General features: G+C 33.9%; 2 protein-coding genes across 2 annotated transcripts; one reads left to right on the top strand and one right to left on the bottom strand.

Annotated features, from left to right (window-relative positions):
- Nucleotides 1–1,650: 1,650 nt before the first annotated feature.
- On the bottom strand, nt 1,651–14,594 carry LOC126808693 (uncharacterized). The gene is made up of 2 exons (XM_050533610.2): nt 14,505–14,594; nt 1,651–11,643 (listed from the first exon to the last, which is right to left on the bottom strand). The coding sequence occupies exon 2, from the start codon at nt 11,590–11,592 to the stop codon at nt 8,182–8,184; it is 3,411 nt and encodes a 1,136-aa protein (XP_050389567.2). The 5' UTR covers nt 11,593–11,643; nt 14,505–14,594; the 3' UTR covers nt 1,651–8,181.
- Nucleotides 14,595–14,627: 33 nt separating this feature from the next.
- On the top strand, nt 14,628–21,086 carry LOC126808736 (methyltransferase N6AMT1). The gene is made up of 6 exons (XM_056103547.1): nt 14,628–14,764; nt 15,411–15,566; nt 16,367–16,453; nt 18,371–18,461; nt 20,178–20,261; nt 20,937–21,086. Exons 2-6 carry the CDS (start codon nt 15,424–15,426, stop codon nt 21,084–21,086), a joined length of 555 nt encoding a protein of 184 aa, XP_055959522.1. The 5' UTR covers nt 14,628–14,764; nt 15,411–15,423.
- The last annotated feature ends 384 nt before the right edge of the window (nt 21,087–21,470 follow it).

Raw genomic sequence — 21,470 nt, 5'->3', positions numbered from 1 at the left:
TACACTCTAAAATCAGATGTAAAATATGCCTCCACAAATATGGTCAAATTGGGGAAGGCTAATGCAATTGTTGATAAACTACATTACTCCGATTTAATTAGAATTTTATCTCCCTTTGATTTGACTGTTACATGGGCATTACTATGGTAATAATCTAGTTTATTTTCTCTGTTTTAAAGGGCATTTTTGACCAGAAATAAAAATAGATTATCAAAAGATTTTATGAAATTTGTGTATATTCTGATCCTTTCTGTGAAGTTTATATCTTTGTATCATATTTAGGCTATTAATTTAACAAAATTTATTTATGGCCCACCCCGATACTTCTTTTGTCTGTTTGTAATTACTTGCAGTGTATGTATTATTTGTATGTAATCATAATGTTTCTGTATATATGTCATCAGATGACTTAAAGATGGGTTCCCAGAAAAGTATTTATCGGGTGGTTTTTTCCAATAAAAGTATGGCAATTTTGGTATATATGGAAAGTAGAGAAATCCAATCTTACTAGAAAAATACTGGATTCCCCGAAAAACATTCATGGAGCCTATACAGGACAAAAATGTAAGGGTTCCCCTAATCAACAGCCCGACGATTAGGAACTTCTACACGCGTGATGTCAAAGGTCACAAGCGAACATTGAGCGTTTGATGTACAAGTTGATCAATTTTATGAAGAGTTAGACGTACAATACTTTCTGAGATAAAAATGACGGAAAAAGACGCGGGTAGTGAATAATCCGAGAATTTAATTAGGATTTGTAATAAAAAGTAAGCGATTAAAGACAACATCGTCTTATGTATGCAATGAATTCTCCCATGACTCCCAAGACGTGATGTAAACATGACCTGGTTTGATCGAATTTTAATAGCAGGGCATTCCTTCGCAATTACAATGTTTGAGAAGGATTTGAAGCATAATTATGACAAATTAATTAGTTTGAATATGTTTTTGGTCCATATATACCATTAAATCACCCAGTTTGTACGCGGGAACCCATCTTTAGTAGACTTACTTAAAGAAATAAAGAATTGAGGATTAAACTCTAGTTTAATTCTTACCCATTTTATTCATATCAGGAATATCTATTGCTAAGGCAACAAAGGTCTCTATTTTGAGCATTTTTGAAAAATTAGTTCCAGATTTACAACCTTACATGGCAAGCTATGTTTGATAATGGATTAGAACTCGCCAAATTCCATTCCATTTAAAAATAAAAACTCTTTAAATATTCGAAAATGTTTGCCTTGCTGTTAACATTTTCTGTCCCCATTGTAGATGGGCAGACGGACAGGTGACATCACTGGTGGTGGTGGTGGTGGTAGTGGTCTTGTGGTTTAACACGTGCGCATGCAATTACATGATCTGTCATTGAGTCAAGTTGCATATGTGACAAGGAGTAGGGTCGTCTGTCCAACCTCGTGGGTTTTTCTTCCAGGTCCTCCCATTGCCTAAGAGCCTTATACCCAAGCAAATTATTGAAATAAAATTGAACTATATATTAGTCCCAAAATAACCTAGTTTGTGTCGAGTGGACATTAAAGCCCATTTCTCTCTCTCTTGCTATGAAGGACATTTTGTCCTGATAATGGCTCCAACTCTCCAGGGATCTTAAACTAGGGTAGGCCTACTTTAAGGATAAACAATATATTATGAATACATATATTTATTTCAGTTTCAATACATATATAAATCATTTTAAATCAACAACAAATTAAATATATAGAGTAATATAGTTTTAGTATTATGCTAATTTTGATGAAACAATTATATAATAACTCATTTTACTTATATAAATAAGATCATAATTCAGTTTAATGTTATTTAATAACAACCGTTTAAGGACACCAATTTGTGCAAAAGTAAGGTATGTTTACTATTTCTGGAACACCTGGTACCACATCTTGTTTGAATTCATATATATTGTTAAAATTTTTGTGCTTTTTTGTGTTGAGAACCCCTAATTTATAACGAATAAAAATTGTTATTGGTTACGGCATTTAATGTCCACTTAAACAGAATTGACATCAAGGACAATAAATTAGTATGTGTACGAGGTTCAGTTACTATCATAATAATTTTGGATAACTTTTTGCCCTAAACAAAGAGTTATTTACATTAAAATTCATTATTATTACAAATTTTATTTGTAGGGTACTAAAAAAGCAAAACAGAATTATGATCAATAATTTAATTAATTCTATTAATTGATGTTTATACACTTTTATATATTAGTTAAATTGTTTATATACTATAGGGTAACTCTTAACATAAAACACCATATAAACAAATAATATAAACACAAGACTCTTAATGTAATGAAGCAGAAATACAAATGTAAGTGTACATTAATTTAAATTTTAGTTAGAATTTTAATTTTGTTTTGGCCAACAAAAGAAAATTTGCTTGCTTTTCTCATATTGTTGGCTCAAAATTTTAAAGATTTGAAAATTAAAAAAAACAAGCCAACAGTGAGTTTGAAATCCCTCGCCACTATCCCAAAATAAATATTTATCTTTTTACAAAAAATCTAGCAATCAAATTGCTTAACACTGTATTTAGTCTAAGCAGAAAATGCTCATTATTGAACTTAGTTTAGGTCATGATGTTATGAAACTATACACTCTCATTTCATAAATCAGAATCAGGGTTATCACATTTCAATCAAATTGTATAGTACTCTGCTTAACCTGGGAAGAAACTTCTCATCTTCAAACTCTGTCATACATTTACCGGTACCTAAAGCACATCTACACCAAGTTTGAGCATTCTACCTAAATCAGAAGCAGAGTTATTGCAGTAGCAAATTTATCCAAATATTACTACAAACATTGAAGAAATATTTTGGATTTCATGACATAATGAACACCATGCTACTGAAAACTTGAAACTTATAAATAAAGAGGCAACAAGTTTGTGGTTTAAAATTAAGTTTTAAAATTTTATTATCTAGCTTGTACTTTAATGAAATTAATGAGTTGTTAATTTCTTGTTTTATCGCAACAGAATGAACACTTTTATTTGGATAAGAACTCTGTATTGACCGGAACACAGATGCAGACGACAGCAATATACACCCCCATTAAAACTGGTAATACAAAAATTTATATAAGTTTATCTGTATATTCAATACCACAATGTAAATGTATAGTTTCTAAAATTCTCGCAACCATATTGCAATTGTTTGGAATCACAGTGAAAATAAGAGCTCACTAATTTCAAAACATTGCCAGATTTACAAGTTTTTACTTATTTTAGTGATCCTAAGAGATTTTTCTCAAAGAATATAACAACCTTATCATATAAACGGGTTTTTAACTGTTTACACAAAATACAAATTAAACTTTGCATTGATTTGTGTTTTCTGGCTAAATTTATTAAAATACCTAATTTTATGGCATTTAAACAAACTAACAGCTCCCTTACAAATGTGTGTAGAATATCAAGGGGGTCATAACCCAGTTTATAGCTATGAAAAATATCCCATGCTTATACAACTTTATGCCACACCAATTTAAATTTTAGTTTTTCAGATCAATTATGAAAAATGTGCTTCCTACTTCTTGAAAATTTAGAAACATTATTCATTTCCCTGTTCTTCTCCAAATGTTAACAAAAATCAAATTGGTTTGGCCTTGTGGTAAAACTGTACAATGATTATAAAAAGTGAAAAATGCACAATGAAATCATGAAAGATAAGAACATCTTCTAATTGTATTTATTTAGATTTATAGACAGTGTGGAATATAATACTTTTGTACTGACAAAAGAAATTACAGTTAATCCTCATTTTAAGGTTCTTTGCTTTGCATTTAAGGTGTATTTCAGAAAAGGTGCTGGTCAATATAGCTCCAGCTGCAAATTATAGTGTTGTTGTTGTTAGTTGTATTTTACGTCCGCTTCCACCGAGGTGATATCGCAGACATAGTGAAACCCTTCAGTCTAATATATAAGCTACATGTTATAATAAAGCCTAAGTGAATAATTTAATAGAATTTATCTTTCATGGAGAGTTTATGGTTAAGATCTGTTTATAAAAAACCTAAGAAGTGTTAACCTTCTAAGTCTCTGATTTTGCGCTTTGGTTTATGAGACCTACAGTGCAAAGTCCACAGTCAAGGGTTAACAGTAAAGTTTTAAGAATTCTTTTTAGCAGAATAGAATTTCTTTTAGGACATAGCCCATTTTGATATACCAATTATTTTTTACTGGAGATTTGTATTTTGGCATTGTTATTAAAATTGTGACAATTTAGTTTTGTTTTTTAATTTTTTAAAACTACACTTAATTTTAACCTAACCTATTAGTACAGCCATATTGGGAAAAATTCTAATAGTGTCAGCCAATCATACTCCAACTGTAAACCCATTGCTTATATATTTGGTTTTTAAAATGATTATACAGTGCAGCCCTGCATACCAATACGAGTGACTTGATTGATCAATATGTCAAATATCAATGTAACAGAACATCAAAATTAAAAAGAAACATAATTGAATTCTCAGTCAATGAAAAGACAATACACAAGTTTTTATGGATAAGACCCAGGTGTTATATAACATTTGATGAAGCTGTGAATTTTTGAAAGTCAAATCAAATTGTGTCATTAGAGTAGAAGAACAATAAAAGCAAAGCAATAACTTGAATCCACAACAAAAATATATCATATAATATATAGATGCTGATTTGTATTGAATGCATGAAAAATCTTTATCAAATGTACTCTAATATTAACAAATGATGTGACAGTACTTCTAGTACAGGAATAAAAAAAGCTGCTATTGCCCAAATCTACTACAAAAATGCAAATATAAAAGCAGTTTAACAACATTAAAACAAGATTATGATATAATTAATAACAAACACAATATTATAAACTTAACTTATAAAAAAATTAAATCAAACTTAAACAATTAATCAGATTTCAGTAATTTCAGGATTGGTTTCATTATATACTCTTCAAAAAAAGTAGGGGAAATGCACTGCTGTTTTTATTAGAGGTAACCAGTGTATGTTAATAATAGGCCAATTGCCTACACATGAACATAAACAGTTCATATGGGCGGCTTATCTGACGGCCTCATTTCACTCACAAAGAGATACACTGTCAAAAGTGAAAATGGACGTCTTTGATTTTTGTCTCAATAATGGGTAATTGTTCCACCAATCCTCAGACATTCAGCAATTCGTCATGGCATGCTTAAAATCAACAGTCCAATCACGATTTCGGGCAATCTGACCCACTCCTCTTGCAGTGCCACGGCCAATTCTTGCAGTGTTGTCGGTTGTCAGTTGACGTCGACGAACAGGTCTCCGGATCAAATTAAACGTAATACACTAAAGCAAAGATACGCTAAACAGTAAATCTTATGCAAGAACCGATAGGAAAGCAAACATGGATAGGATAAACCAGCAAGCAGCAGTTTTCATCAACCCTTCCTTGAAGTGTCAAATTTGACAATGAACCCACGTGTATGGCGCTATTGCGTTTCGCATGTGCAGCTCAGTGGTTCTGTTGGGGCGATATGTTCTTCATCTGTGAACATACTCTCAAAGCATGTCAAGTGTCAATGACTATTTATCATATCACAACCTGCATAGGTATTTGCATTTCAATATCCCCTACTTTTTTTTTGAAGAGTATAGTATGGTTGTTTAAAGGAGAAATCCCAGATTTCACAACATATTATATGTATCGGTAAAAGTTGTTTTAAATGCATAAATCATTGACAAAAATACCAAGAATGTTTCTTCTGTGGACAAAAGCTAGATCTGGGTTGGGACTGAGTTTAACTGACAAGATAGCCAAACTGTTTGCATTTGGAACTGTAAATGACGAACAAAATGATTCTGTAATTTTCTGGGTGTAAGAGAAATATACACTGACCTGGCTCATCTCATTCAGCATTTATTCCATTCCTTGTATATTAATTACTCAGGTTAAAATTAAAGATTTATTTAATGTCTAGCTTACCCAGACCATAATTGCTTTTGCTACAAACAGTATTGTTTATATATGCAGCATATATAAGAACACTGGTGCCAATAAATTTCCTGTTTTAGTATTTTTTTGAAAAACCATCTAAGAGTTTCAGATCGTGAATACAAAGTAAATAAATCCACCAGTTTGTCCACACACTTCAAAACAGACCTTTCAATTATTTTAAATTCAGCCTTAAAAATAGACTAAAATATTGTTATTAGTAATGGACTCTTATTCAATTATTAGTAATAATGGACTCTTATTCAATTATTAGTAATAATGGACTCTTATTTAATTAGTAATAATGGACTCTCATTTTTAATTAGTAATAATGGACTTATATTCAATTATTAGTAATAATGAACTCATATTCAACTATTAGAAACAATGAACTCTAATCAATTCATAGTAATAGGGCCCTATAAACATTTATAAATATGTTAGTTATATCTTAAATGGCCATTATATGACAATGCTCATAAAAACACAAAAATCAACAATCAGATTACATTTATACAATAAAAGAATAATGTACTCATAATACAAGGCAGTAGAATGAAAGGAGAAGAAGCTCCATCACCATCTTTTTAGTTCTCATTTAGGGGCATTTTCATGACATTCAGTATCTAAATGATGTTCGATTGAAGGACTTCATGAAAATATTTATCATTAAATAATAATATATTTGGTTTATTTTAAATAGTAATTTCAATGGGAACGCATAAAATAGTCCTAAATTGAATTCTTCCATACGTCCCAATGAACAAGCTCACTAAAATTTTAAAAAATCATTTGAGAATATTGTCCTGTAATTTGAATTAAGATCAGACCTTCTTACTGATGGCAATATAATTAACATTTGAATCAAATGATTTGATGTAGATTTATCAGAATCATCCTTAAAGACTGCTCGTCATTTAAATTTTTCAGACAAATTCTAACATGTTTTGTAATGGGTAATTCTGTCATCGCCAACAAATATGTCCTTTTAATGCTATAAATACTCTTTCAAACAAAAATTTAGAGATGTGAAAAAAAACCCAACCCAACCCAGAAGGAGAAATAATGTATACATTGGATCAGAGCTTCTACTGCCTTCATTTACTCCCCGATTAACATCATAGAGTTATTTATCTCAATTTCAGAAATCACACAATCAGCACAAATTTCTTCTCGCAAAAACTTAACAGCTAGAACAAACAGGTATAAAAACATCTTTCATTAATTTAATTAATTGATAATAATATTATAAACACACAATACACTCAAGTTTTATTACATTGAACAATATATTAAAATTGTATATAAAAAGCCAGAAACCTTCTTTTATTCACTAAATCTAAATTATTTTAAGAATACATGTACTTTCATTTGATTGGTCCAAAATCTGTTTCAGCCAATAAAAAGACAGTATTTTTAAAATAACCAAGTTCATTATTATAATTTTTTTTTTAATTCAGCCTCTTGTGAACAGTGTAAAAACATATAATAGTATAGTCAATAGAATCTAAAGCACTTACTATATGTACACATTGGCCAACATTCACAAAAGATCACTTCCAACCCCAAAAGCACAATTTTTTTCCGTGAAAATTTATTGTATAGTGAAAAACACACACCATGAAGCAATTGTATGATAAAAATAAGCATGAATGATTCTCTTGGAATCATTACTGTATCTATTCTGTGGTAACTATTTCATTAATAGCACATCTTCACATAAATTTAAGTCCATATGACGAATTGAATGATAATGCAATAAAAAAAAAAGACAACCAGTGGATAGACAGAATTTAAAGAAACGATCCCCTTTTAGTAAAAGTTGAAAACTCTACTGTAGCTCCTCTTCTTAAAATTCTTATCTTATTCTTTTCTTTCTAATTACCACCACAACACAGATTCCAAAAATTTGACAAAGCAGCAATAAAGTCTCTCTTCTCAGGTATAATTGCCAATCCTAACCTGTGACTGGTTTGAAAATGGTCCAGCCACATTCCGGAATACTCTTATTTTCTTCTACAACACTGACACCTTCTGGGTGTTTTTCATGAAAATTCAGGATCAATATTTGAACTTGAGCGACATCACAAATCATTTCCAAATGAACTTGATCAGAAACATCACAAATCATTCGAACAGGAAGTGATGACTGACATGTATTTGACATTTCTGCAGAAAAATATCATCTTATAAATTGATCATATCCCCCCATAATCATGCTTTGGAGGCAATGGTGGCAAAGGCCCAAAATCATGTTTACCAGGCAATGGCGGCAAAGGCCCATAGTCATGTTTCACATCTAAATTTGCTGAATATTCATGTTTCGTATCCATTTCCCATGCCCAGTTTCTGTTCAACATGGTAACACCTGCTAACTGTGCCTCATTTTCTGAATGTTTAGTCATGTGACGTACTAACGAACATTTATTGGTGAATGATTGAGCACAAACATCGCACATGAATGGTTTTTCTCCGCTGTGTTGTCGACTGTGGGTTGTCAAATTACTTTGCTGCGAGAAAGATTTGTCGCAGAATTCACATTTGTATGGTTTTTCACCCGAGTGGATGGTGTAATGACGATCTAATCCTGATCGATGTGAGAAAGCCTTGCCACAAACATCGCACATGTTCTCGCCGCTGTGCTTTTTCTTGTGTTTCACAAAGGTTGATTTCTTCATGAATAACTTCCCGCAAAATGGACAAACATAAGGTTCTTGATTGATGTGGGATTCGAGATGACGGAACAACTTTTCTTCATCGTAAACTTGGTAACCACACTCTTGACAACGGTGTTTTTTGGTTCCTGCGTGTTTATGACCTTTTTGATGAATGGCTAAATGACCTGCGCTGAAGAAGGAGCGATTACATGTAATGCAATCAAATGTCTGTCTCTCTAAATGACTTTTCAAATGAATGGTCAGTCCGCTTTTGAACGCGTAGTCCTTTCCGCAAAATTCACATTTATATTCATGCTTTAATTTATGAGTTTTTTTATGTGCCATATAATCTGATTTAACTTTGAATTCTTCGTCGCAATGAGGACATTTATATTTCTTCTCCCTGTGACTTTTTTCGTGAATCTTCAACTGGCTCTTCAGGTCGAAAAGTTTTGAACAAACTGAGCACATGTATTTATCCTTTTTAGCTGATTTTTTCACCGGAGCGACTCTTTCTATTTTGATATCGCCGTTTAAAATATGGACCTCTTCATGTTTTTCCAAAAAGTTTTCTTCGGTGTACAACTTATCGCAGTACTGACAAGGCAAAGGTTTTTTTTCTGGATACATTTCTTCACAATGACCTAACAGGTGATCTTTCAATTCCTCCTGAACTCTGAAAACTTCTCCACAAACTGGACATCCTGTTGGTTTTATTTTAGTAGTTGGTGGTTTTGGTGGTGTTTTACTTTTGCGACTACTCTTATCTTCTGTCCACTCATCGTTAGACTCATACTTGACACTGAGTGATCGTTTGGAACGTCTCAATGATTCTCTGGCAATGGCATTTTCTTCGTAGCTTATTCTACGCATTGCAGCTTTGCGTTTTGGCCGAGTGGAAATACGGGATGAAGTGCGTGTCCTAACTTTTTCTGCAGATTCTTCGCTATCGTCATAATCTTCGTAATCGGAATTATTGTGGTGCTTCATGTGTTTGAGGAGTAAATGTTCTTTATCAAAAGTTTGCCCACATTCTCCACAGATGTATGGATCTTCTTCATCTTCCTCTTCTATCCATTCCCGCATCTTGGCCTTAGCTTTATTTTTACGAGCTGACCTTCGAACATCTGTGCTAGTGGTATTTGTTTCCTTCTTAATTTCCTTTTTTTCTGCTTCAACTGATTCTTCCTCATTTTTTTCAAGTTCTTCACCAGAGTTATCCGAACTATCATCCTCCTTTTCTGACAATTCATCTTCATCTTCGGATTCAGAGTTATCTGTGCTTTTGGATTTTTTATTCGGAGAACCACCATTTAAATCATGTTCCTTCCTCTTAGAACCATTGCTTTCTCCATCTTGAATTTCCATGTCATCTTTTTCATCAATTTCATCATCCAGGTCATCAGGGACAGATGGACATTTATGGCTGATCAACAATTTTTTCTCAAGAAAAACTTCTTCGCAGTAACCGCAGATAAAATTATGTCCATCATTTTTCTTGCATCCCTCATCTTCACTATTTTCGCCGTCTTTGGTTTCGTCTGCAGAATCATCCATTTTTTCATCAGAGTTACCCTCCTTTGAACTACTGCTCCCTGTGGTATCTAATTCTTCAGTTTCTTCTCTACCAGTTTTTTTTAGTGTCTGTTCATTTTTCTCATCCATTTTCAAGTCCGCTTCAGAAGATGAATTTGGCTTTGTTTCTGGCAGTTTTGTAGCTCCTGTAGGTTGTTCAACGTCTTTATTAACAGAACTAGATCTGCTTTCATCCCCCTTTTCTTTTGTTTTTTCTTCTGCCTCATCACCAATACTTGATTCACTGTGTGGTTTGTCTGACATTCTATCAATTGTACCTTTTACAGTCCCTGCTGTTATTAAATTTGCATCTGATTCTCGTTTCATAGGCTGACCATACCTACTGTCTCTTTTCATGAACGAATCAGTTTTGGGTAGGATACTTGGAAATTCTTCTATTCCTAGATTAGTAGCCATGGAATTTCTAGCCTTTCCTGTCTCTGGATTTAGAGAAATAGGTGACATGCTTTTAGGGTCTTGATTTTGTGTTTTTTCAGATTGAACATTTTGTAAATCTTCTGAATGCTCTGCTGTCATTTTATGAATTCTTGGTCTTTGTGAATCGTACAAAGCTGGATTTTCGTACTCACCGACGTTGTCCGTTTTTCTCAAATCTAACGCATCAGAATCGATAAATCTTGATGTCCGTTTTTCTTCCCTTGGTATCTCCATTCGACTGTCCTCCCTCCCCATTTCAGTTCGACTTTCTCCCCGCATAATTTCTTGCTGGCCATACGCAAAGCCCGGATTATCAGTTGATTGATTATAACCACTCTGCATGTCTCTAAAGCTATTTCCATCAGTTTGAGATTTTGGAGATGACTGGTTGTGAAAATCTACAGTGCTTGGTGGTAAATGAGTATTCCGCAAGTCCATACTTCCCGACGGTGTATTCAGAATTGTTTCCCTTACACCATAGTTCCTATCAGTAGAAGGGACTCCATGATCCATTGGATATCTTTCTTTTGTATAATAGTTTTCTGGACGACCATGTCTGTAGGCTTGAGCAGATAGACCATATTCCTCACTGGGTTGTTCAGAGCTATTATAGACTGGGTTAGTATAATCATAGTACGGTTGTCTATATGGAGAAAGAGTTGGTCTTATCATAAGTGGGTTAATGTCCGGTGGGTTTGGATCGAGCATTGCACGCTGTTGGGGATCAGCCCCGTAACTTGATGGGAAGTGTTGGTAAGGTGGATAACCTGTCGTAGAATAATATGCAGAGTCAGAGGCCTCATATGGAATATTTCCATAGCTACGGTTTTCCCGTGTTGTTGGATATTCATTAGGATCATAAGTCCGCTTTTTGTATAGATTCTGTTCCTCGCCTCTGTCTAGGTCATCGGGGTATGGGGATGGTACAGGTTTATCCATATTGGAAAATCTGAATTCAATTCAACTATTAATCCTTCAAAGAAACCATACCTGAAGAACATATAAAATAAGATAAATAATTTATGAAATTTTTTCTGGATTGGTTGTTTAAATCCTTATACATGTAAGTCTAGACCTCTTTTGATTTGCAATAAAATTGTTTAAATTAAGGGAATCAAAGATAATGTCAAGATTGAGATTTAACGTGTTTGTGTTCAACAGTTGACTGATTCGCCATGAACGAAACTACAATTAAAGGACAATATTGGTGTCTGTCATATTTGATAGAACTGATTAAACACCTTCCAAATATAATTTTAACACTGACAGAGACCATTGCTACGATAGATGCGTTTTGAAGATTTAAAAAAACGGAAGTGACGAACGCAAAAGGAAAACACAAGTTATCCTTCTATATAACTGACTGAAGTGATGAGTGATAGCAGGTACACAGGCAAATTTCTGCCAACTAGTAATTCCTTCAAAGACCAAAATTTGTTATGTGAGGCTGTGAGAGGATATCTGATAATTCAAAAGATAGGTTGCCAGGCAACAAAACATACGCCCACAGCAGCTCAATTGTCCGAGCAACATTAGTTATCGCATATTTTTACTTTTTTCCGTAATGAAACATTTATAATACACTAAAATAATTAAGTAATTATCAGAAAATCATTAGAATTTGTTTGGTTTCTATAAAGTTCTGCCCCATGCTAACGTTTAGTATATAATACATTTAATATCATTGATTTACATGTAGCTGTTCAAGCTATCAAAATTCACTGAAAATCAATATACTGGTTTGTCGCAAGACCTTAAACTCTGCGTATCAATTTGAAATTAATCAGATGATAACTTTAGACTCTAGAGCATCACAAGATTTTTCAAAGTAATCAAGGGCCATAACTTTGGCAGTAATTATTGGAAATCGTGGTAAATCAATAAGATTCTTCGTCTCATGACCTCAAATACTGTGTATAAATTTAATGTTATAAGATATTAACCATGGCCTCTAGAGCGTCCATAAGATTTTTTGAAGTGATCAAGGGCCATAACTCTGGCAGTAATTATCGGAAATCGCTGGAAATCAATATGCTTCTTCGTCTTATGACCTTAAACACTGTGTATAAATTTTAACTTTAGCCTCTAGAGCATCCACAAGATTTTTCAAAGTGATAAAGGGCCATAACTCTGGCAGTAATTATCGGAAATCGCTGAAAATCAATAGGCCTCTTTGTCTCATGGCTTTAAGCACTGTGTATAAATTTAAAGTCAATCAAATTTTAACTTTGCCTCTAGAGAGTCCACAAGATTTTTTGAAGTGATCAAGGGCCATAATTATCAGAAATCGCTGAAAATCAATAGGCTTCTTCTCTCATCCCCTTGTTTTTATTCATTCTACACTTAATAAAAACATGGTAATGCACAGACTTTTTCAAATTTTTCTCATTTTATCTAGTGACAGTCAATTATTCTTTTTGAATTGTTAAATATATCCCCACAGTCTCATATAACAACATTTTGTCTTCGAAGGAATTATTAGTAAGCATAAATTCCATGTGTATCTGTTATCAATTGTCACTTCAGTCAGTTTTATAGAAGGATTACTCTTGTTTTCCTTTTGAAATCATCATAACGCCTCTATCGTAGCAATGATCTAAGTGTTAAAATTATATTTGGAACGTCTTTAACCAGTTCTATCACATACGTGATAATGACTGACAAGAATATTGTCCTTTAAGAAACAAACTGATTTAAACTTAATATTTCAAAATAAAAATTTATTAGTACCAGATTGACCATGTAACATTTCTAAATCAAAATAACACATCAGATTAGATCAATCAATAATCATACATCAATTATGTTGGATAAATGTGTATCTACTAATGTCATTTTGGATTGACAGCCCAAAAATGTAAAGCTGTTGACATTTTAAATTTCACATGGACATGTCTGCTATTTGCAAACAAAAGGATTTACAACCTTGCTACCAAAACCAACATAATGAACCTACACGATATACCCATAAGGGTCGTTTGTCTAAAATTTAGTGACATCTTGTAATGAGAAAGTGAACAGTCTACAGTGACAGTGGGAGAATGGCCAAATGGTCTAATGTGTGCTTTAGATCATCATAAAATCTGTCACTGAGTCAGTTGCACCCTGATTTTGACAACAGGCTTGTACTGAACAAGGAGTAGGGTTGTCTGCCTGACCTAGATAGGTCTTCTCTGAGTGCTTAACTTCCGCCCCTGCAGGTACATGTAAATATCCCTGTGCGAAAGTGATTTATTGAAATAAAGATAAGCTTACACTATGTGTTATTTCAAAATGCTCTGGTTGTAAATGTGCGAATTTCCTCAAACCCAATACCTACATGTATGTACAGATAACTGAATACAAATATTGCTTTTATACATAAAAAAAAGTCACCTGCTAAAATTCATTGCACTCTTGCAGCAGAGATCTACTCTGCATGTTTAGTCATAGTCACATACTGACATAGTATGGGACCAACCAAGTCAGATTCTGAAACCAAATTTGTTGTCAAATCTTTTAACATTAATTTTCATAGTTTATAAATTTATTGTAAATAAATCCATTAATAAATCAATTTTGCATTCATAGCCCTAATAGTTACACAAAATGGTCAAGTGGTTTACTGCATGCAAAGAATGGTGAAGGTGCATTGCCTGAAGTTGGCTCTCCTTACACTTTTGCAGAAGGATTGTATACTAACTGTGTCGCTGTCGGCGTCAAATAGGCCTAACTTTCTTTTTTTTTTTTTCAGTCCGTTCAGAGATAATTGAACTTTGCTTCTCTTTGTTCAAAAAGACATAGTTCCATGACAAGTACTTTATTTTATAGATAAAATCATGAAATAAAACAAAATACTATTAAATACTTACTAAATTATTCATTTAAATGCTTTTATTCGACTAAATACCTAAAATTTCATTATTCTTATCTCTGTTAATAAACCGGAAGAGGAAATCGACTTGTCACGTCAAGGGCAGATAACTCCCAGGTTTGTTTACATTTTGATTTCAACTCCAGTAAAATAACATTTTAGTAAAAGATAAAACGATCTTATTGTGGTAGTAGTCATTTAAAATGACTGACAGCTTTCTTTATAAACGCATGCCCTGCTATTACGGTTGATAAATAGGTGATTGTGGCAATGTAATGAAGTATTTAAAAGGAAAACTACACGTCAGGAGGCCTAATTTCTAAACAATTGAATTAGTCAACGTAGGGCCAACTACTACTAGCCTACTAGGCCAGGCGCAGTACGTTGATCCGGCTACTTAGGATTAGGGTTAGGGTTAGCAGTGGAAGTCAAAAGTAGCCGGGTCAACGTACAAGCCCAACAATTATTACAAATATAACTAATAGGATAGGCTAATGGCAATGCTAAAAAACATATAAATTTCTGAATTGACGGAATTGCAATCAAGTATCATTGAATCCAGTAATTTATGTCAGTCGCGAAAACAGAGTTGTGATAAAATTAATCGTTTTAACCAGGCTAGTCATGATGTATAGGCTCTAGTGATCAGTCAAGACATAGTAATAAATACAGTTGGTGCTACTCAACCAGGATGCTAAACGTACACTTACACACTATGTACAATAAACCAATTGAATTCACCCACCCACCCACCCCCACCCAAAAAATGGCATGCAGAACCAAAAATAATTTTTGGAGATGCCGTTTATTAAATCCATCTTTCCTCCTAGATAATGTCAGCATTCCAGAATTCATATTTTTACAGATATGTGATCTGATTTTGTATTTTTATACATTTTTACAGATCTAGTGTAGGTATGACAGATTCGGGTCATCTTCCTACACCAGACATTAGTCACCTAACCTCAACAGATTACTTGAAAATTTATGAACCAGCAGAAGATTCATTTCTATTAATAGACGCTCTAGAAAAAGATGTCAAGTTTCTCAACCAACTGAGGTAAGAATTCTAGCAAATACATTAAATATGACATCTTCCTGGCAAAACAAAAGCATCTGTAATGACATGAGAGAGATACAGAGACAGAGAGAGGGAGAAATGGGGTTTAACATCCACTCGACACACACTAAATCATTTTGGGACTAAGATAATGGTTCAATTTTATTTCAATAATCTGCTTGTGTGTAGGGGTCTTTAGCAGTGGGAGGAAACCGGAGGACCCAGAGAAAACTCACAAGGTTGGACAAGGCGACCCTACTCCTTGTCACATGCAAGCTAGGAATCAAAACCTTGCCACTTGACTCAATGACAGACCTTATGATACAACGCGCATGTGTTAATCATTTTCGAACACACCATTCCCCTTAATTACCTATGCTGGTTATATATATAATATATATTATAGTATGAAATATAAAAATAACATTGATTTTCTTCTACATGTTTCAATATAATTTCTACAGGGATGCAGGACAGAGGGCCAGGCAAGGGGTAACGTACAGTCATTCAGATGGGACGAAAAAATGAGGTTCCATGTACACATTGGAGTTCGCGTAAAAGATCCCTTGGCAGTTGGAATTCGATATGATAGTAGGCCATAGTGCCGCTGTCTGGGCAAAATTTCCTTTATAGCATATGCACATCTTTATTAGCTGAGTCTGAACAGAACAATATGACATTAAACCCTATTCATACTTACACTGTCCATGTATTGTCTGTGTAATGTGTCTTGTCTGTGGGTTTGTCTTCTTTTTGTGTGTGATGAAGTTCTCCTGAGCTTTTTGTAAATTGTCTTGCAGGCCATCTGTATGTCTAGAAGTTGGATGTGGAACTGGTTTATGTTTAACATTTCTCGCTCAGATTCTTCAAACTAAAGCTTTATTCATGTAAGTTTTCAAAGATGTAAACTGTGTGTATTGTTGCAGAAATTCAGTTGACCGCTTAACCCTTTTAGCAATTTAAACCGCTAAAATACTGCTTACTCTAGTGCTTCAAACCATCGACTCACGTGATTAGCTGTAAAGTATTAATGATTATGTGACTCGGGTAGTTTGCGACGATATAGGGAGCAGTAGGTTTGGGTGTATTTTTTTTTCAAATAAGCTACACAACTCAATGTGAAAAGATCACTTTACTAATTTCTTCAGGTAACTGTGGTAGTTAATAGTTACTGGGTGCCAAAGGGTCAATTTAAAGTTAAACCCTTTTTCATTTTTTAAAAAAAATCTAAGGGATGGGGTCCGATGGACAAAAGTAATTTTGTTTAAATTTAGAATCCTTCAATCTATCTTGAGCGTTTAGGGTAATGGACTATTGACTAGAATGTCATATGTTGAATTCCAATGGAAAACGAGGAAAACATCTGGAGTTCTCAAACCCGGCCTTCGCTTGAAAAGTTTACATAGTCATTTGGAAAGTCCAAAAACCAAGGTGTACTAGAACAATGCATCTAGTTGTCTTGAGTTCTGTGTATTTACTGGCAGTGGTTATTAAAGGTGCGGGGGGGGGGGGGGTTGGATGGCCGCTGTATCATAAAGCCTGTCATTGAGTCAACTGGCGTGGTTTCGAATCCCCGGTTGTACGTGACAAGGAGTAGGGTCGCCTGTCCAACCTCAGGCATATTATTGAAATAAAGTTAAACCATATGTTAGTCCCAAAATGATCTAGTTTGTGTCGAGTGGACATTAAACCCCATTTCTCTCTCTCTCTCTCTCTCTATTAAAGGTGCCTTAAACATACATTATGCAAAAGCAAAATCTGATTATTGCAAGTCTTTATTTAGGCTTCAGATGTCATAGAAATTATAAATTAGATCTTTATTTACACAACAAGCACAAAATCAACTCTGTAGACCCACGGATGGCTTGGATTCGGCTTGGATTTAAACAGGATTTTGTTGATTGATTAAATTTTTAAATGGCGTCGTAATCGGAGATTGACCGTTACGTTGATGTCATACTCCCGGAAATAATTTTAGATCAAGGCTTAATGATTAATTGTACGAAGCGAGGCCGCTGTTGAGCGAGACCGCATGTCAGTCCATTTGATTGAAAGTTCGATATACATGTATACGGCCTTGATATTATGTTTAGTTGTGGTTAAAATGAGAGTTTGGATGTCGGTATTATAGGCTACGCTCTTTTGTCACTTGCGTTTATAGAAAAATTATAGAAATTGATAAAGTTGAATTGCAGCTCCATTGGATCACTGTTCGGGAGTTACGCAGGCCTACCAGTTACAGTACAAGAGTACACACAGGCTAACAAGAAGTCGGCTATAATTATGCCTCATTGATTTGGTCCATGCCTTTCAAACTTTCGCTTCTTATCTATATATTAAAAGTCTTATTTTTAATTTGTAGTAAAAATAATACGAATTGAATTGCAACCCCGTCTCAAACCACAGCCATTGAAAACGTTACTTGATAATCGAGATTATGTAGGTGGGGTTAACGCCTGTCAATCAAACGATCAGCCATTCTTGGAGACGGTGAAGAGATAGTTGACTCCCATTTCTAGTCAAAAATTACAATAGTGATAAAGTAATTTGACTGAAATTTTCAATATATTCTTCTTTCATCATCTTTTTTTGAACTGTTATTGCAAGAATGGCCAACTCTCTATTAAAATCTCCCATAATGTATCTTTAATAAACAAAGTTTTAACTAAATTGAAGTTCAGTAGGATGAATCACCACTCCTTGGGCAAAATTCCCCCCCCCCCCCCGATCCCCTCTCCCCTAACATTTTCTTAAAGTTTAAATATGAATAAACCACAAAATCTCTATAACTCTTTGTATTTCAGAGCTACAGACATCAATCCATCTGCTGTAGATATATGTCAGAAAACAGCTCAACAAAACAACATTTCAATACAACCTATATTGACAGATTTAGTGAGTATTCAAGAAAAAGTTGCAGTTTTCACACGATCAACTGGAAAGAAAAGTTTCCTTAACAATGCATTATATAAGATTTAGATAAAGAGTTGGCCGTTCTTGCTATAATAGTTTAAAAATAGATAATTAAAAGTGAATATATTGAAAATTTCAGTCAAGTTACTTTATTCTGAGCAAAGTTATAAATATGTGAAGTTTTGATAAGTTAGGCCAAATAGTCTTGATTGTCAAGTACCATTGCTGTTATAATAAACAAAGTCTTGATTAGCCATTTTAATGTTAAATTATTAGATGGCACAAGTTTTCTATCCAGTTTACTATCTCAGCCATCTGATAACCTAAAGAGTTAATTATGGGCATGTCAGGCAAATAATAATTTATATATATATATATATATAGAGAGAGAAATGGGGTTTAACGTCCACTCGACACAAACTAGGTAATTTCGGGACTAACACATGGTTCAATTTTATTTCAATAATTCGCTTGTGCGTAGGTGTCTTTAGCAGTGCGAAGAAACCGGAGGACCCGGAGAAAACCCACGAGGTTGGACAGACGACCCTACTCCTTGTCACGTACAACTGGGGAATCGAAACCCCGCCAGTTGACTCCATGACAGACCGTATGATACAGCGCAGCGCGCACGTGCTAACCATTCGGCCATCCATAATTTATATAACATTTAATGCCAGAAAAAGGACCTGCAATGTGAAGCTTTAACTCTTACATTATAATGCACCTTTAAGCATTCAAATTGAATTTCAAAATGTGAATAAATAACCTGTTTACCGTGACTCAATATATTTAGCTGTTTGGAAATGAACACCAAAACAGTTTACAGTGGTTACATAACTCTTTTAGAGCGGTCACCTTCAATTTATTATTGATCTGATAAACATGGTCAGTTGATACCATTTGTAAACTTTGTCAAGTGATGAAAACCCAGTAAGAAATAAGTTTTGTCTCCCTTTAATCAAGAACAAGAAAGATCCAGGACAACCATCTTTTGTTTTGATTTTGTTAATATCACATGATACAGATTTCACTGAATGAACTATTATGTCCAAATTGAGGTGAGACTATTTTAATTAGTCAGTAAGCATTGTCTGCCTAGGTCTGGGGGATTGGGTGGTCGAATGGTCAAATGCGTGCACATTAGATCATGCGATCTGTCGTTGAGTTAAATGGTGTGGTTCCGATTCCCAGCTTGTACGTGACAAGGAGTACGGTCATCTGTCTAATCTCCGGTTTCCTGACTCTACTACAGACCCCTACACGCCACTGAATTTTTGAAAGAAAATTGAACCATATGTTAGTCTTAGAATGTGTTGAGTGGATACTAAACCCCATTTCTTACTGTCTCTGTGTGAGTGGGTAACACAAAACCTGAAGTCTACCATAACAGACCCTTTCCTCCCATAACTGAAGAAAACAATTTATCACAATATATTTAAGTTTCCAAATGACCAGAGTATTGGGTTGACAAGATGTTAAACCCCATTCTATTTGGATTCACCATTGAAGAATGAATGAACAACCTAGAGGTATTTGTTCGAAGCACCAAACCAAAAATGTGTAGCAATTTATAACAATATTACATATTTTGGCGGATGTGGTTGCCCACACAACAACTATATTTAGCATTTCTCATTGATGTCTCTTCTTTATAACACAATCAATTTTAAATAGTTTTATGTTCTGATTTCATTATAGGTAAGCTGTTTGAGTGATAGACTAGAACATCAAGTTGATGTATTGTTGTTTAATCCTCCATATGTAGTCACATCATCCAGTGAGGTAAACTCAGCAAATACAACTTGTTAATTTCCTTGGCTTTGACCATAAAACTTCCCACCATATTAATTAGCATGTAAAATCCATGCTTCTCGCACAAAGTCAGTTTATAAAACATAGAAACTATTTTATAGGCCTAGACAATATTGGGGACGATTTTTAAAAAAACAAACAATATGTTGCATCCATGGACCACATTCTTTTTGATATAAGAGATATTAGCCGATGAAATGATCTAATTAGCTGAGCTTTAGGTGAGGTGTGCACTGAATTATGGGAGTCATCTGTAGAGAATACAAGAAAAACAAAGTTTAATATAAATAGTTTGTCATTCGGTCATGGTTGGAATTATGAGACCCTGACAAGACCTTGCTTGCAAATCGAACAGGTCTTTATAATGGGGATGAATCCATCAAAATGTTAAAAAAATTGAAATTAACATCTGTATTTTAAAACATCAAATATTTCTCTATATAGCTGTACCAATCTTTAAAGACACTTGATACACCTGGGTTTGGGCTGTATCTTTTTGTCAGAACCTTTAAAAATAGATTACTAATATTGGAAAATATTGAGTATTTTTCATTGAAGAAGACAAATTTTATTTTTGTGGTGGAGAATTTGAGATTCTTTGTGATCATTTAAAAGAATTCTTTACATTTTATTGTTTGTTTCTAGGTTGGTAGCCATGGTATTGAGGCATCATGGGCAGGTGGGGTTGAAGGTCGTGAAGTAACTGATAGGTTATTACCATATATAGATAAAGTTTTATCAAAGACCGGTGTATTTTATTTGGTGATTGTTAAAGAAAATCTACCAGGTAAATGAATTAATACAGTTGATGAAATCATGGTATTTGATTTTTTGTTTCAGTATTTGTGCCCTAAGAGAGCAATCATTTTTCCAGGGATACTTATTCAGTCATATTTGCAAGTCTTGACTAACTGGCAATGAAATTGAGTTGTCTGGAGAAGTTAACCTCTCAGTAAATTTTCAGTAAAATTAGAATTTCAAATAACTTCACCATAAAACATCATAAACACAGTTAAATTTAGAGTTTTTATGAACAATATGTTAAAAACTTGGCAAATAAGTTAAAATTGGACTGTCTAGCAAAATGTTGAAGTGAAAGCCCAGGTTTATTAATTCAATCTGCAAGGGATAGTTTGGTCTAATATATCTAACTACTATAAAAATATTACATATCAGATT

The sequence above is a fragment of the Patella vulgata genome, chromosome 1, assembly GCF_932274485.2.
Source record: "Patella vulgata chromosome 1, xgPatVulg1.2, whole genome shotgun sequence".
NCBI lineage: Eukaryota > Metazoa > Mollusca > Gastropoda > Patellidae > Patella > Patella vulgata.
This window is presented reverse-complemented; position numbering and strand designations above follow the sequence as displayed.